This window comes from Oncorhynchus masou, chromosome 1, assembly GCF_036934945.1.
Source record: "Oncorhynchus masou masou isolate Uvic2021 chromosome 1, UVic_Omas_1.1, whole genome shotgun sequence".
Lineage (NCBI taxonomy): Eukaryota > Metazoa > Chordata > Actinopteri > Salmoniformes > Salmonidae > Oncorhynchus > Oncorhynchus masou.
The window spans coordinates 13224214-13241581 of record NC_088212.1 but is presented as its reverse complement, the minus strand read 5'-3'; the positions used below and the strand labels follow the sequence as shown (position 1 = coordinate 13241581).

General features: G+C 42.2%; 1 protein-coding gene across 1 annotated transcript in view; it reads left to right on the top strand.

Annotated features, from left to right (window-relative positions):
- frmd3 (FERM domain containing 3) overlaps positions 1–17368 on the top strand; it is a 147914-nt gene that overhangs the window by 64470 nt on the left and 66076 nt on the right. Inside the window, exons 8-9 of the mRNA XM_064975209.1 lie at positions 4255–4343; positions 4452–4515. Coding sequence (XP_064831281.1) covers positions 4255–4343; positions 4452–4515 — 153 coding nt within the window. The remainder of the gene's footprint in view (positions 1–4254; positions 4344–4451; positions 4516–17368) is intronic.

Here is a 17368-nt window from a genome sequence, read left to right as displayed (position 1 = left end):
GAGAGGAATGAAATGAGCCGCCTTAGAGAATCTATCGACAACCGTAAGAATAACTGTCTTCCCCGCTGATGAAGGCAGTCCGGTGATAAAATCTAAAGCGATGTGAGACCACGGTCGAGAGGGAATGGGAAGCGGTCTGAGACGGCCGGCAGGAGGAGAGTTCCCAGATTTAGTCTGCGCGCAGACCGAACAAGCGGCGACAAATCGACGCGCGTCACGTTCCCGAGTGGGCCACCAGAAACGCTGGCGAATGGAAGCGAGCGTACCCCGAACGCCGGGGTGGCCGGCTAACTTGGCAGAGTGGGCCCACTGAAGAACGGCCGGACGAGTAGGAACGGGAACGAACAGAAGGTTCCTAGGACAAGCTCGCGGCGACGGAGTGTGAGCGAGTGCTTGCTTTACCTGCCTCTCAATTCCCCAGACAGTCAACCCGACAACACGCCCGTCAGGGAGAATCCCCTCGGGGTCGGTGGAGACCTCAGAAGAACTGAAGAGACGAGATAAAGCATCAGGCTTGGTGTTTTTGAGCCCGGACGATAAGAAATAACAAACTCGAAACGAGCGAAAAACAGAGCCCAACGAGCCTGACGCGCATTAAGTCGTTTGGCTGAACGGATGTACTCAAGGTTCCTATGGTCAGTCCAAACGACAAAAGGAACGGTCGCCCCCTCCAACCACTGTCGCCATTCGCCTAGGGCTAAGCGGATGGCGAGCAGTTCGCGATTACCAACATCATAGTTACGTTCTGACGGCGATAAGCGATGAGAGAAAAACGCGCAAGGATGGACCTTGCCGTCAGAGAGAGAGCGCTGAGAAAGAATGGCTCCCACGCCCACCTCTGACGCGTCAACCTCAACAACAAACTGACTAGAGATGTCAGGTGTAACAAGAATAGGTGCGGATGTAAAACGATTCTTAAGAAGATCAAAAGCTCCTGGGCGGAAATGGACCACTTAAAGCACGTCTTAACAGAAGTAAGGGCTGTGAGGGGAGCTGCCACCTGACCGAAATTACGGATGAAACGACGATAGAAATTAGCGAAGCCCAGAAAGCGCTGCAGCTCGACGCGTGACTTAGGAACGGGCCAATCAATGACAGCCTGGACCTTAGCGGGATCCATCTTAATGCCCTCAGCGGAAATAACGGAACCGAGAAAAGGGACAGAGGCGGCATGAAAAATGCACTTCTCAGCCTTCACATAAAGACAGTTCTCCAAAAGGCGCTGGAGGACGCGTCGCACGTGCTGAACATGAATCGAGAGAGACGGAGAAAAAATCAGGATATCGTCCATGTAAACGAAAACAAAAATGTTCAGCATGTCTCTCAGGACGTCGTTAACTAGTGCCTGAAAGACAGCTGGAGCGTTAACGAGGCCGAAAGGAAGAACCCGGTATTCAAAGTGCCCTAATGGAGTGTTAAACGCCGTCTTCCACTCGTCCCCCTCCCTGATGCGCACGAGATGGTAGGCGTTACGAAGGTCCAATTTGGTGAAAAACCTGGCTCCCTGCAGGATCTCGAAGGCTGAAGACATAAGAGGAAGCGGATAACGATTCTTAACTGTTATGTCATTCAGCCCTCGATAATCCACGCATGGGCGCAGGGACCCGTCCTTCTTCTGAACAAAAAAAACCCCGCTCCGGCGGGGGGAGGAGGAGGAGACTATGGTACCGGCGTTGAGCGAAACCGACAAATAATCCTCGAGAGCCTTACGTTCGGGAGCCGACGGAGAGTATAATCTACCCCGGGGGGAGTAGTTCCCGGAAGGAGATCAATACTACAGTCATACGACCGGTGTGGAGGAGAGAAGTGGCCTTGGAACGACTGAACACCGTGCGCAGATCGTGATACTCCTCCGGCACCCCTGTCAAATCGCCAGGCTCCTCCTGTGAAGAAGAGACAGAGGAAACAGGAGGGATAGCAGACATTAAACAGGTTACATGACAAGAAACATTCCAGGATAGGATAGTATTACTAGACCAATTAATAGAAGGGTTATGGCGCACTAGCCAGGGATGACCCAAAACAACAGGTGTAAAAGGTGAACGAAAAATTAAAAGAAATGGTTTCGCTATGATTACCAGAGACAGTGAGGGTTAAAGGCAGCGTCTCACGCTGAATCTTGGGGAGAGAACTACCATCTAAAGCGAACAAGGCCCTGGGCTCCCCTAACTGTCTGAGAGGAATGTCATGTTCCCGAGCCCAGGTCTCGTCCATAAAACAGCCCTCCGCCCCAGAGTCTATCAAGGCACTGCAGGAAGCAGATGAACCGGGCCAGCGGAGATGGACCGGAAAGGTAGTGCGTGATCCAGAAGGAGAGGCCTGAGTAGTTGCGCTCACCAGTAGCCCTCCTCTTACTGATGAGCTCTGGCTTTTACTGGACATGAGGTGACAAAATGACCAGCGGAGCCGCAGTAGAGACAGAGGCGATTGGTGATTCTCCGTTCCCTCTCCTTGGCCGAGATGCGAATACCCCCAGCTGCATAGGCTCAGCATCCGAGCCGGCGGAGGAGGGTGGCAGTGATGCGGCAGGTGGCAGTGATGTGGAGAGGGGAGCAACGGAGAACGTGAGCTCCTTTCCACGAGCTCGGCGACGAAGATCAAACCGTCGCTCTATGCGAATAGCGAGAGCTATTAAGGAGTCCAGACTGGAAGGAACCTCCCGGGAGAGGATCTCATCCTTAACCTCGACGTGGAGACCCTCCAGAAAACGAGCGAGCAAAGCCGGCTCGTTCCAGTCACTAGAGGCAGCGAGAGTGCGAAACTCAATAGAATAATCCGTTATGGATCTATTCCCCTGACATAGGGAAGACAGGGCCCTGGAAGCCTCCTCGCCAAAAACAGAACGGTCAAAAACCCGTATCATCTCCTCCTTAAAGTCCTGATACTGGTTAATACACTCAGCCCTCGCCTCCCAGACTGCCGTGCCCCACTCACGCGCCCGTCCGGTAAGGAGAGAAATGACGTAGGCGATGCGGGCTGCGCTCCTGGAGTAAGTGTTGGGCTGGAGAGAGAACACCACATCACACTGAGTGAGGAATGAGCGGCACTCAGTGGGCTCCCCAGAGTAACACGGCGGGTTGTTGATCCTGGGCTCCGGAGACTCGGAAACCCTGGAAGTGGGCGGTGGATCGAGGTGGAGTTGGTGAACCCGTCTTGTGAGGTCGGAGACTTGGACGGCCAGGGTCTCAACGGCATGTTGAGCAGCAGACAATTCCTCCTCGTGTCTGCCTAGCATCGCTCCCTGGATCTCGACGGCGGAGTGAAAAGGGTCCGGAGCCGCTGGGTCAATTCTTGGTCTGATTCTTCTGTTATGAACTTGAGTGAAGACCCAAAAGCGGTTTTAACAGAAAACAGAGTTCTTTAATGAAAATACAGGAATGGCATAAATCCTCTTCCAACGTTGTCAGCGGAACAAAAAGAACGTTAGTATAGTGCAGGATGCTCCTGCCAGGCAGACTCCGACAGGACAGGACAAGGTGGAAATAACGAGACGACAGCTTGCTTCTGGCATCAAAAAACACAAACAAGAATCAGACACTGAAAGTAGCAGGAACAGAGAGAGAAATAGAGACCTAATCAGAGGGGGAAGAGAGAACAGGTGGGGAAGAGTGAAAGAGCTAGTTAGGGCAGATGTAGAACAGCTGAGGAATGAGAGACAGAGAAGGTAACCTAAAAAGACCAGCAGAGAGAGAGAATGAAGAGAAAGGACAGGAACAGACATAACAAGACATGACAGAAGTCTATGGGAAAATGTTTGTAGAGTAGCCATTGCCATGGCGACAACGCTTCACTTGCTGACAGTCTTCCTGTATCCCAAGTTCTGCTGCCTCTCAGCCTGTGATCTGGTAAGAGGCAGGTAGACGATTCCACCAACCTCTGGTCCAGAGTCAGATATGATTTAATCCCCGTAATTGATAAGGATAGGATTGGGGGGGATCTTATCTGATCCTAGATCTGTGGTTAATAATAATATAAATTGTAGAGTGCTTTTAATTTGAGATATAAATCACAAAGCTCTTGACATGAGCAACCAACAGTTCAGAAAACTCGTGCATGAATGAGGGATTTGTTTTCGGAAGCCGATACATGACAGCGAGGCTTTGCATTGGAATGACGTGTAGTCAAGACGAGTCATTTTAAGCCTTCTGCGGTGATAAACATTGAGATCACCTCCTCGGCAGCTGTCTGTGCATGCCTGATTGGTATACATGGGTGACTTCTACCTTCACAGAGCTTTGTTGTGTGTGTCTGCAGGACTTCACAGGATCCACAGCCTTCCTGGGATTTACAGCCACTGGGTTTGTGGTGTTCCAGGGAAACAAGAGAATCCACCTGCTCAAATGGTAATCCTTCACCTCTCACCCATAGCCTCTAACCTATGACCTCTTCACTACCAGAACAGTGGTGGTGTGATTCTTCAGTCTCATAATTGCCATCGTTTACTATTCTAGGGCTGATGTCAACAAACTGAAGTTTGAGGGGAAAACATTCTATGTCATTGGAATTCAGAAAGAGGTACGTGACAAAATCTCTTTGTGTTTGCAAACACAAAAATAGATTTTCTAAATATATTTCCTACCAGAGATTTTCCCCCAACATAACTCTGTCGTATAATATTAGTCACTTCCTGTGTCTCTATGTTCTACTACTGTGTGAGTGTGAATGTCTCTGGATTTCTAATGTGAGACTGAGTGTGAGAGTCATTTGTTGCACTTTCAGATCTCTCTCACGGGCAGGATGCACTGTAACATGGTGGGTGTACAATGTCTAACCCCACACCCCTGCCCTGACATCTCCCATGCCTAAAATTAACTAGTAGGATATCATCAAAAAAAGAATGGAACTATAGTCGAATCGGAGCCCCAAAGTCATTCTACATCATTCTACATGACATTGTGCTTGTTTGAGTAAAAATCAACAGGTCTCAGAGAAGGTGATTTGTAGTAATACGTGGTGTTTAGCCAGCTGACATGTACCACAGAGAGTCTTTGTGAGCCATTCAATGGATGTAATGTTTTCAGAACTGGCCTCACTCTCTATATACTCTCTTAAAGATATCTTTCTTCTATCATTCTATTGGCGATTATCTCTGTCTGGGCTGTAGTTCCACTCTGCCATCGGCTGCCTGTCCTGCTTCAATGCCTGAGATCTAGACAGATACATTGATGCTCAGCTGTAGTTAATGTTCAGTCCAGTCTCACGGATTAGCCTGCTGCTTTATAATCACACACACGCACGCACGCATGCACACACACACACACACACAGGTGCATTGTCCTCTCACTTAAACATTCAATTTGGTCCTCTGGAGCCTGAATGTCTGCTGTTTTTGGGGAAACCAGGTGTTTGCACTTTCTGAGCAACGAGTGACATAAACCAGGTGTGTGTACTCTGAGCAATGAGTGACATAAACCAGGTGTGTGTACTCTGAGCAATGAGTGACATAAACCAGGTGTGTGTACTCTGAGCAATGAGTGACATAAACCAGGTGTGTGTACTCTGAGCAACCCATGGGTTGAAGCAAAGATCTAAATCAACAGCTGGACATGTCATTTCAGACAGCTTTATAGCAGCTAATTTCAGACAGCTTTAAAGCAGCTAATTTCAGACAGCTTTATGGCAGCTCATTTCAGACAGCATTATGGCAGCTCATTTCAGACAGCATTATGGCAGCTCATTTCAGACAGCTTTATGGCAGCTCATTTCAGACAGCATTATGGCAGCTCATTTCGCTTATAGTCTGTTGGTCTGTCTGGCTGAAGATGCAGTTTTATCTTTGTGTTTCTGTCTCTTCTCTCTGTGTGTACATATCCATCGCTGGTGAGTAAACACACTCACACACACCATTGCATCCCCCCCCAACACCCCAATGCCGACCCCTTCCAAACCTTCTCACATTCCCCACACCACGAAGAACCTCTCTGTTCTTCGCTCCCCCGGGTTGTTGTGTGGGTTGGGTTTGATTCATTTGATTTGACTGCTTGGCTTTTTGTTGGACTGCTCTTTGGTCTTGGTGGTGCAGGAGCGTTTGGTTTGACCAGCATCAACCGATAGCATGGAGCACCCTGTGACGGCTCGCTGTACTTCAGAAAAGAAATACATCCGTCAAGTCTTATTATGTCTTATTATGTAATACATGTTTAATATCCTTAATTACTTATTAAACAGTTTGGCGGTTTACTGAACTGTTTGTTTCCCTTGGTGTGTGTGTAAGTGTGTGTGTGCTGGTGAGTGCCTAGTGCAGTAAAGTGTATCTTATTATGATTTAATCATGCATCGATCCGCAGTCTCGCTCTTCCTGGAACAGTTTATACCCTGTGCCACTGCATGATCTCACTCTGCCCTCATCTCTGCCAACTTCTCACGGAGAACATGTTCCATTGAACATGTTTAACACTTGTTTTGATCCCATGGAAACTCCCCTGAACGTGTGTTTAACAAGCACACAGTCCTGCGAGCTGAACACAAGTGTAGCACACACACATGGTCACTGCCGCACATGCGCGTTGCGTATGATAACCACTTCACTGTGTGCTGAAGCAGTGGCTGACCACCCCGAACCTCCAGATGTATAAATCCTCCTTACACTCGTTTACAGTATCAGTGCAACAGCAGGTTAATGCATTTTAGACTGTGACACCGGCTGCATTCCCAATGGCACCCTATTCCCTTTATAGTGCACGACTGTTGACCAGAGCCCCTCTGGTTGTAGTGCACCATATAGAGAATTGGATGCCATTTGGAATATAACCAAAGTGTAACAGCATTGGAATGGGGGAATTCATCACCAAATCTTATTTTTAGGGTAAGGTGTTCAGTCTTATAGGAAAGTATTAGTGTTCAATTGTTACAGTGGTTAAGTCTATGTCAGTATTAGTGTGACAGTGGTTAAGTCTCTGTCAGTATTAGTGTGACAGTGGTTAAGTCTCTGTCAGTATTAGTGTTCCATTGTTACAGTGGTTAAGTCTCTGTTAGTATTAGTGTTACAGTGGTTAAGTCTCTGTCAGTATTAGTGTTCCATTGTTACAGTGGTTAAGTCTCTGTCAGTATTAGTGTTCCATTGTTACAGTGGTTAAGTCTCTGTCAGTATTAGTGTTACAGTGGTTAAGTCTCTGTCAGTATTAGTGTTACAGTGGTTAAGTCTCTGTCAGTATTAGTGTTACAGTGGTTAAGTCTCTGTCAGTATTAGTGTGACAGTGGTTAAGTCTCTGTCAGTATTAGTGTTACAGTGGTTAAGTCTCTGTCAGTATTAGTGTTACAGTGGTTAAGTCTCTGTCAGTATTAGTGTTACAGTGGTTAAGTCTCTGTCAGTATTAGTGTTACAGTGGTTAAGTCTCTGTCAGTATTAGTGTTACAGTGGTTAAGTCTCTGTCAGTATTAGTGTTACAGTGGTTAAGTCTCTGTCAGTATTAGTGTTACAGTGGTTAAGTCTCTGTCAGTATTAGTATTACAGTGGTTAAGTCTCTGTCAGTATTAGTGTGACAGTGGTTAAGTCTCTGTCAGTATTATTGTTACTGTGGTTAAGTCTCTGTCAGTTTTAGTGTTACAGTGGTTAAGTCTCTGTCAGTATTAGTGTTACAGTGGTTAAGTCTCTGTCAGTATTAGTGTTCAATTGTTACAGTGGTTAAGTCTCTGTCAGTATTAGTGTTACAGTGGTTAAGTCTCTAAAAGTATTAGTGTTCAATTGTTACAGTGGTTAAGTCTCTGTCAGTATTAGTGTTCCATTGTTACAGTGGTTAAGTCTCTATCAGTATTAGTGTTCCATTGATACAGAGGTTAAGTCTCTGTCAGTATTAGTGTTCCATTGTTACAGTGGTTAAGTCTCTGTCAGTATTCGTGTTCCATTGTTACAGTGGTTAAGTCTCTGTCAGTATTAGTGTTCCATTGTTACAGTGGTTAAGTCTCTGTCAGTATTAGTATTACAGTGGTTAAGTCTCTGTCAGTATTAGTGTGACAGTGGTTAAGTCTCTGTTAGTATTAGTGTTACAGTGGTTAAGTCTCTGTCAGTATTAGTGTTACAGTGGTTAAGTCTCTATCAGTATTAGTGTTTCATTGTAACAGAGGTTAAGTCTCTGTCAGTATTAGTGTTACTGTGGTTAAGTCTCTGTCAGTATTAGTGTTACAGTGGTTAAGTCTCTGTCAGTATTAGTGTTCCATTGTTACAGTGGTTAAGTCTCTGTCAGTATTACTGTTCCATTGTCACAGAAGTTAAGTCTCTGTCAGTATTCGTGTTCCATTGTTACAGTGGTTAGGTCTCTGTCAGTATTAGTGTTCCATTGTTACAGTGGTTAAGTCTCTGTCAGTATTAGTGTTCCATTGTTACAGTGGTTAAGTCTCTGTCAGTATTCGTGTTCCATAGTTACAGTGGTCAAGTCTCTGTCAGTATTAGTGTTCCATTGTTACAGTGGTTAAGTCTCTGTCAGTATTCGTGTTCCATTGTTACAGAGGTTAAGTCTCTGTCAGTATTAGTGTTACAGTGGTTAAGTCTCTGTCAGTATTAGTGTTACAGAGGTTAAGTCTCTGTCAGTATTAGTGTTACAGTGGTTAAGTCTCTGTCAGTATTAGTGTTCCATTGTTACAGTGGTTAAGTCTCTGTCAGTATTAGTGTTCCATTGTTACAGACGTTAAGTCTCTGTCAGTATTAGTGTTCCATTGTTACAGTGGTTAAGTCTCTGTCAGTATTCGTGTTCCATTGTTACAGTGGTTAAGTCTCTGTCAGTATTCGTGTTCCATTGTTACAGTGGTTAAGTCTCTGTCAGTATTAGTGTTCCATTGTTACAGTGGTTAAGTCTCTGTCAGTATTCGTGTTCCATTGTTAAAGTGGTTAAGTCTCTGTCAGTATTAGTGTTCCATTGTTACAGTGGTTAAGTCTCTGTCAGTATTAGTGTTCCATTGTTACAGTGGTTAAGTCTCTATCAGTATTAGTGTTCCATTGTTACACAGGTTAAGTCTCTGTCAGTATTAGTGTTACAGTGGTTAAGTCTCTGTCAGTATTAGTGTTCCATTGTTACAGTGGTTAAGTCTCTGTCAGTATTCGTGTTCCATTGTTACAGTGGTTAAGTCTCTGTCAGTATTAGTGTTCCATTGTTACAGTGGTTAAGTCTCTGTCAGTATTCGTGTTCCATTGTTACAGTGGTTAAGTCTCTATCAGTATTAGTGTTTCATTGTTACAGTGGTTAAGTCTCTGTCAGTATTAGTGTTCCATTGTTACAGTGGTTAAGTCTCTGTCAGTATTCGTGTTCCATTGTTACAGTGGTTAAGTCTCTATCAGTATTAGTGTTCCATTGTTACAGTGGTTAAGTCTCTATCAGTATTAGTGTTTCATTGTTACAGTGGTTAAGTCTCTGTCAGTATTAGTGTGACAGTGGTTAAGTCTCTGTTAGTATTAGTGTTACAGTGGTTAAGTCTCTGTCAGTATTAGTGTTACAGTGGTTAAGTCTCTGTCAGTATTAGTGTTACTGTGGTTAAGTCTCTGTTAGTATTAGTGTTACAGTGGTTAAGTCTCTGTCAGTATTCGTGTTCCATTGTTACAGTGGTTAGGTCTCTGTCAGTATTAGTGTTCCATTGTTACAGTGGTTAAGTCTCTGTCAGTATTAGTGTTCCATTGTTACAGTGGTTAAGTCTCTGTCAGTATTCGTGTTCCATAGTTACAGTGGTCAAGTCTCTGTCAGTATTAGTGTTCCATTGTTACAGTGGTTAAGTCTCTGTCAGTATTCGTGTTCCATTGTTACAGAGGTTAAGTCTCTGTCAGTATTAGTGTTACAGTGGTTAAGTCTCTGTCAGTATTAGTGTTACAGAGGTTAAGTCTCTGTCAGTATTAGTGTGACAGTGGTTAAGTCTCTGTCAGTATTAGTGTTACAGTGGTTAAGTCTCTGTCAGTATTAGTGTTCAATTGTTACAGTGGTTAAGTCTCTGTCAGTATTCGTGTTCCATTGTTACAGTGGTTAAGTCTCTGTCAGTATTTGTGTTCCATTGTTACAGTGGTTAAGTCTCTGTCAGTATTATTGTTACAGTGGTTAAGTCTCTGTCAGTATTCGTGTTCCATTGTTACAGTGGTTAAGTCTCTGTCAGTATTTGTGTTCCATTGTTACAGTGGTTAAGTCTGTCAGTATTCATGTTCCATTGTTACAGTGGTTAAGTCTCTGTCAGTATTTGTGTTCCATTGTTACAGTGGTTAAGTCTCTGTCAGTATTAGTGTTACAGTGGTTAAGTCTCTGTCAGTATTAGTGTTCAATTGTTACAGTGGTTAAGTCTCTGTCAGTATTAGTGTTACAGTGGTTAAGTCTCTGTCAGTATTAGTGTTCAATTGTTACAGTGGTTAAGTCTCTGTCAGTATTAGTGTTCAATTGTTACAGTGGTTAAGTCTCTGTCAGTATTAGTGTTACAGTGGTTAAGTCTCTGTCATTATTAGTGTTCCATTGTTACAGTGGTTAAGTCTCTGTCAGTATTTGTGTTCCATTGTTACAGTGGTTAAGTCTCTGTCAGTATTCGTGTTCCATTGTTACAGTGGTTAAGTCTCTGTCAGTATTACTGTTCCATTGTTACAGTGATTAAGTCTCTGTCAGTATTAGTGTTACAGTGGTTAAGTCTCTGTCAGTATTAGTGTGACAGTGGTTAAGTCTCTGTTATTATTAGTGTTACAGTGGTTAAGTCTCTGTCAGTATTAGTGTTACAGTGGTTAAGTCTCTGTCAGTATTAGTGTTCCATTGTTACAGAGGTTAAGTCTCTGTCAGTATTAGTGTTACAGTGGTTAAGTCTCTGTCAGTATTAGTGTTCCATTGTTACAGTGGTTAAGTCTCTGTCAGTATTCGTGTTCCATTGTTACAGTGGTTAAGTCTCTGTCAGTATTAGTGTTCCATTGTTACAGTGGTTAAGTCTCTGTCAGTATTCGTGTTCCATTGTTACAGTGGTTAAGTCTCTGTCAGTATTAGTGTTCCATTGTTACAGTGGTTAAGTCTCTATCAGTATTAGTGTTCCATTGTTACAGAGGTTAAGTCTCTGTCAGTATTAGTGTTACAGTGGTTAAGTCTCTGTCAGTATTAGTGTCCCATTGTTACAGTGGTTAAGTCTCTGTCAGTATTCGTGTTCCATTGTTACAGTGGTTAAGTCTCTGTCAGTATTAGTGTTCAATTGTTACAGTGGTTAAGTCTCTGTCAGTATTAGTGTTACAGTGGTTAAGTCTCTGTCAGTATTAGTGTTCCATTGTTACAGAGGTTAAGTCTCTGTCAGTATTAGTGTTACAGTGGTTAAGTCTCTGTCAGTATTAGTGTTCCATTGTTACAGTGGTTAAGTCTCTGTCAGTATTCGTGTTCCATTGTTACAGTGGTTAAGTCTCTGTCAGTATTAGTGTTCCATTGTTACAGTGGTTAAGTCTCTGTCAGTATTCGTGTTCCATTGTTACAGTGGTTAAGTCTCTGTCAGTATTAGTGTTCCATTGTTACAGTGGTTAAGTCTCTATCAGTATTAGTGTTCCATTGTTACAGAGGTTAAGTCTCTGTCAGTATTAGTGTTACAGTGGTTAAGTCTCTGTCAGTATTAGTGTCCCATTGTTACAGTGGTTAAGTCTCTGTCAGTATTCGTGTTCCATTGTTACAGTGGTTAAGTCTCTGTCAGTATTAGTGTTCCATTGTTACAGTGGTTAAGTCTCTGTCAGTATTCGTGTTCCATTGTTACAGTGGTTAAGTCTCTGTCAGTATTAGTGTTCCATTGTTACAGTGGTTAAGTCTCTGTCAGTAGTGTTCCATTGTTACAGTGGTTAAGTCTCTGTCAGTATTAGTGTTCCATTGTTACAGTGGTTAAGTCTCTGTCAGTATTCGTGTTCCATTGTTACAGTGGTTAAGTCTCTATCAGTATTAGTGTTTCATTGTTACAGTGGTTAAGTCTCTGTCAGTATTAGTGTTTCATTGTTACAGTGGTTAAGTCTCTGTCAGTATTCGTGTTCCATTGTTACAGTGGTTAAGTCTCTATCAGTATTAGTGTTCCATTGTTACAGTGGTTAAGTCTCTATCAGTATTAGTGTTTCATTGTTACAGTGGTTAAGTCTCTGTCAGTATTAGTGTGACAGTGGTTAAGTCTCTGTTAGTATTAGTGTTACAGTGGTTAAGTCTCTGTCAGTGTTAGTGTTACAGTGGTTAAGTCTCTATCAGTATTAGTGTTTCATTGTAACAGAGGTTAAGTCTCTGTCAGTATTAGTGTTACAGTGTTTAAGTCTCTGTCAGTATTAGTGTTACTGTGGTTAAGTCTCTGTCTGTATTCGTGTTCCATTGTTACAGTGGTTAAGTCTCTGTCAGTATTAGTGTTCCATTGTTACAGTGATTAAGTCTCTGTCAGTATTAGTGTTACAGTGGTTAAGTCTCTGTCAGTATTAGTGTGACAGTGGTTAAGTCTCTGTCATTATTAGTGTTACAGTGGTTAAGTCTCTGTCAGTATTAGTGTTACAGTGGTTAAGTCTCTGTCAGTATTAGTGTTCCATTGTCACAGAGGTTAAGTCTCTGTCAGTATTCGTGTTCCATTGTTACAGTGGTTAGGTCTCTGTCAGTATTAGTGTTCCATTGTTACAGTGGTTAAGTCTCTGTCAGTATTAGTGTTCCATTGTTACAGTGGTTAAGTCTCTGTCAGTATTCGTGTTCCATAGTTACAGTGGTCAAGTCTCTGTCAGTATTAGTGTTCCATTGTTACAGTGGTTAAGTCTCTGTCAGTATTCGTGTTCCATTGTTACAGAGGTTAAGTCTCTGTCAGTATTAGTGTTACAGTGGTTAAGTCTCTGTCAGTATTAGTGTTACAGTGGTTAAGTCTCTGTCACCATTAGTGTTCCAATGTTACAGAGGTTAAGTCTCTGTCAGTATTAGTGTTACAGTGGTTAAGTCTCTGTCAGTATTAGTGTTACAGTGGTTAAGTCTCTGTCAGTATTTGTGTTTCAGTGGTTAAGTCTCTGTCAGTATTAGTGTTACAGTGGTTAAGTCTCTGTCAGTATTAGTGTTTCAGTGGTTAAGTCTCTGTCAGTATTAGTGTTCCATTGTTACAGTGGTTAAGTCTCTGTCAGTATTTGTGTTCCATTGTTACAGAGGTTAAGTCTCTGTCAGTATTAGTGTTCAATTGTTACAGTGGTTAAGTCTCTGTCAGTATTCGTGTTCCATTGTTACAGAGGTTAAGTCTCTGTCAGTATTAGTGTTACAGTGGTTAAGTCTCTGTCAGTATTAGTGTTACAGTGGTTAAGTCTCTGTCAGTATTAGTGTTACAGTGGTTAAGTCTCTGTCAGTATTAGTGTTACAGTGGTTAAGTCTCTGTCAGTATTAGTGTTCAATTGTTACAGTGGTTAAGTCTCTGTCAGTATTAGTGTTACAGTGGTTAAGTCTCTGTCAGTATTAGTGTGACAGTGGTTAAGTCTCTGTCAGTATTAGTGTTACAGTGGTTAAGTCTCTGTCAGTATTCGTGTTCCATTGTTACAGTGGTTAAGTCTCTGTCAGTATTAGTGTTCCATTGTTACAGTGGTTAAGTCTCTGTCAGTATTAGTGTTCCATTGTTCCAGTGGTTAAGTCTCTGTCAGTATTAGTGTTCCATTGTTACAGTGGTTAAGTCTCTGTCAGTATTCGTGTTCCATAGTTACAGTGGTCAAGTCTCTGTCAGTATTCGTGTTCCATAGTTACAGTGGTCAAGTCTCTGTCAGTATTAGTGTTCCATTGTTACAGTGGTTAAGTCTCTGTCAGTATTAGTGTTACAGTGGTTAAGTCTCTGTCAGTATTAGTGTTACAGTGGTTAAGTCTCTGTCAGTATTAGTGTTACATTGGTTAAGTCTCTGTCAGTATTAGTGTTACAGTGGTTAAGTCTCTGTCAGTATTAGTGTGACAGTGGTTAAGTCTCTGTCAGTATTAGTGTGACAGTGGTTAAGTCTCTGTCAGTATTAGTGTTACAGAGGTTAAGTCTCTGTCAGTATTTGTGTTACAGTGGTTAAGTCTCTGTCAGTATTAGTGTTCCATTGTTACAGTGGTTAAGTCTCTGTCAGTATTTGTGTTCCATTGTTACAGAGGTTAAGTCTCTGTCAGTATTAGTGTTCAATTGTTACAGTGGTTAAGTCTCTGTCAGTATTCGTGTTCCATTGTTACAGAGGTTAAGTCTCTGTCAGTATTAGTGTTACAGTGGTTAAGTCTCTGTCAGTATTAGTGTGACAGTGGTTAAGTCTCTGTCAGTATTAGTGTTACAGTGGTTAAGTCTCTGTCAGTATTAGTGTTACAGTGGTTTAGTCTCTGTCAGTATTAGTGTTCAATTGTTACAGTGGTTAAGTCTCTGTCAGTATTAGTGTTACAGTGGTTAAGTCTCTGTCAGTATTAGTGTGACAGTGGTTAAGTCTCTGTCAGTATTAGTGTTACAGTGGTTAAGTCTCTGTCAGTATTCGTGTTCCATTGTTACAGTGGTTAAGTCTCTGTCAGTATTAGTGTTCCATTGTTACAGTGGTTAAGTCTCTGTCAGTATTAGTGTTCCATTGTTCCAGTGGTTAAGTCTCTGTCAGTATTAGTGTTCCATTGTTACAGTGGTTAAGTCTCTGTCAGTATTCGTGTTCCATAGTTACAGTGGTCAAGTCTCTGTCAGTATTCGTGTTCCATAGTTACAGTGGTTAAGTCTCTGTCAGTATTAGTGTTCCATTGTTACAGTGGTTAAGTCTCTGTCAGTATTAGTGTTACAGTGGTTAAGTCTCTGTCAGTATTAGTGTTACAGTGGTTAAGTCTCTGTCAGTATTAGTGTTACATTGGTTAAGTCTCTGTCAGTATTAGTGTTACAGTGGTTAAGTCTCTGTCAGTATTAGTGTGACAGTGGTTAAGTCTCTGTCAGTATTAGTGTGACAGTGGTTAAGTCTCTGTCAGTATTAGTGTTACAGAGGTTAAGTCTCTGTCAGTATTTGTGTTACAGTGGTTAAGTCTCTGTCAGTATTAGTGTTACAGTGGTTAAGTCTCTGTCAGTATTAGTGTTACAGTGGTTAAGTCTCTGTCAGTATTAGTGTTACAGTGGTTAAGTCTCTGTCAGTATTATTGTTAATGTGGTTAAGTCATTGTCAGTATTAGTGTTACAGTGGTTAAGTCTCTGTCAGTATTAGTGTGACAGTGGTTAAGTCTCTGTCAGTATTAGTGTTCCATTGTTACAGTGGTTAAGTCTCTGTCAGTATTAGTGTTCCATTGTCACAGAGGTTAAGTCTCTGTCAGTATTCGTGTTCCATTGTTACAGTGGTTAGGTCTCTGTCAGTATTAGTGTTCCATTGTTACAGTGGTTAGGTCTCTGTCAGTATTCGTGTTCCATTGTTACAGTGGTTAGGTCTCTGTCAGTATTAGTGTTCCATTGTTACAGTGGTTAAGTCTCTGTCAGTATTCGTGTTCCATAGTTACAGTGGTCAAGTCTCTGTCAGTATTAGTGTTCCATTGTTACAGTGGTTAAGTCTCTGTCAGTATTCGTGTTCCATTGTCACAGAGGTTAAGTCTCTGTCAGTATTCTTGTTCCATTGTTACAGTGGTTAGGTCTCTGTCAGTATTAGTGTTCCATTTTTACAGAGGTTAAGTCTCTGTCAGTATTCGTGTTCCATTGTTACAGTGGTTAGGTCTCTGTCAGTATTAGTGTTCCATTGTTCCAGTGGTTAAGTCTCTGTCAGTATTCGTGTTCCATTGTTACAGTGGTTAAGTCTCTGTCAGTATTAGTGTTCCATTGTTACAGTGGTTAAGTCTCTGTCAGTATTAGTGTTCCATTGTTCCAGTGGTTAAGTCTCTGTCAGTATTAGTGTTCCATTGTTACAGTGGTTAAGTCTCTGTCAGTATTCGTGTTCCATAGTTACAGTGGTCAAGTCTCTGTCAGTATTCGTGTTCCATAGTTACAGTGGTCAAGTCTCTGTCAGTATTAGTGTTCCATTGTTACAGTGGTTAAGTCTCTGTCAGTATTAGTGTTACAGTGGTTAAGTCTCTGTCAGTATTAGTGTTACAGTGGTTAAGTCTCTGTCAGTATTAGTGTTACATTGGTTAAGTCTCTGTCAGTATTAGTGTGACAGTGGTTAAGTCTCTGTCAGTATTAGTGTGACAGTGGTTAAGTCTCTGTCAGTATTAGTGTGACAGTGGTTAAGTCTCTGTCAGTATTAGTGTTAGAGGTTAAGTCTCTGTCAGTATTTGTGTTACAGTGGTTAAGTCTCTGTCAGTATTAGTGTGACAGTGGTTAAGTCTCTGTCAGTATTAGTGTTACAGTGGTTAAGTCTCTGTCAGTATTCGTGTTCCATTGTTACAGTGGTTAAGTCTCTGTCAGTATTAGTGTTCCATTGTTACAGTGGTTAAGTCTCTGTCAGTATTAGTGTTCAATTGTTACAGTGGTTAAGTCTCTGTCAGTATTAGTGTTACAGTGGTTAAGTCTCTGTCAGTATTAGTGTTCCATTGTTACAGTGGTTAAGTCTCTGTCAGTATTAGTGTTCAATTGTTACAGTGGTTTAGTCTCTGTCAGTATTAGTGTTCAATTGTTACAGTGGTTAAGTCTCTGTCAGTATTAGTGTTACAGTGGTTAAGTCTCTGTCAGTATTAGTGTGACAGTGGTTAAGTCTCTGTCAGTATTAGTGTTACAGTGGTTAAGTCTCTGTCAGTATTCGTGTTCCATTGTTACAGTGGTTAAGTCTCTGTCAGTATTAGTGTTCCATTGTTACAGTGGTTAAGTCTCTGTCAGTATTAGTGTTCCATTGTTCCAGTGGTTAAGTCTCTGTCAGTATTAGTGTTCCATTGTTACAGTGGTTAAGTCTCTGTCAGTATTCGTGTTCCATTGTTACAGTGGTTAAGTCTCTGTCAGTATTCGTGTTCCATAGTTACAGTGGTTAAGTCTCTGTCAGTATTAGTGTTCCATTGTTACAGTGGTTAAGTCTCTGTCAGTATTAGTGTTACAGTGGTTAAGTCTCTGTCAGTATTAGTGTTACAGTGGTTAAGTCTCTGTCAGTATTAGTGTTACATTGGTTAAGTCTCTGTCAGTATTAGTGTTACAGTGGTTAAGTCTCTGTCAGTATTAGTGTGACAGTGGTTAAGTCTCTGTCAGTATTAGTGTGACAGTGGTTAAGTCTCTGTCAGTATTAGTGTTACAGTGGTTAAGTCTCTGTCAGTATTAGTGTTACAGTGGTTAAGTCTCTGTCAGTATTAGTGTTCCATTGTTACAGTGGTTAAGTCTCTGTCAGTATTAGTGTTCCATTGTTACAGTGTCTCTGTCCATTGTTATTGTTACAGTGGTTAAGTCTCTGTCAGTATTCGTGTTATTGTTACAGTGGTTAAGTCTCTGTCAGTATTACAGTGGTGTTCCATTGTTGTTACAGTGGTTAAGTCTCTGTCAGTATTAGTGTTACAGTGGTTAAGTCTCTGTCAGTATTAGT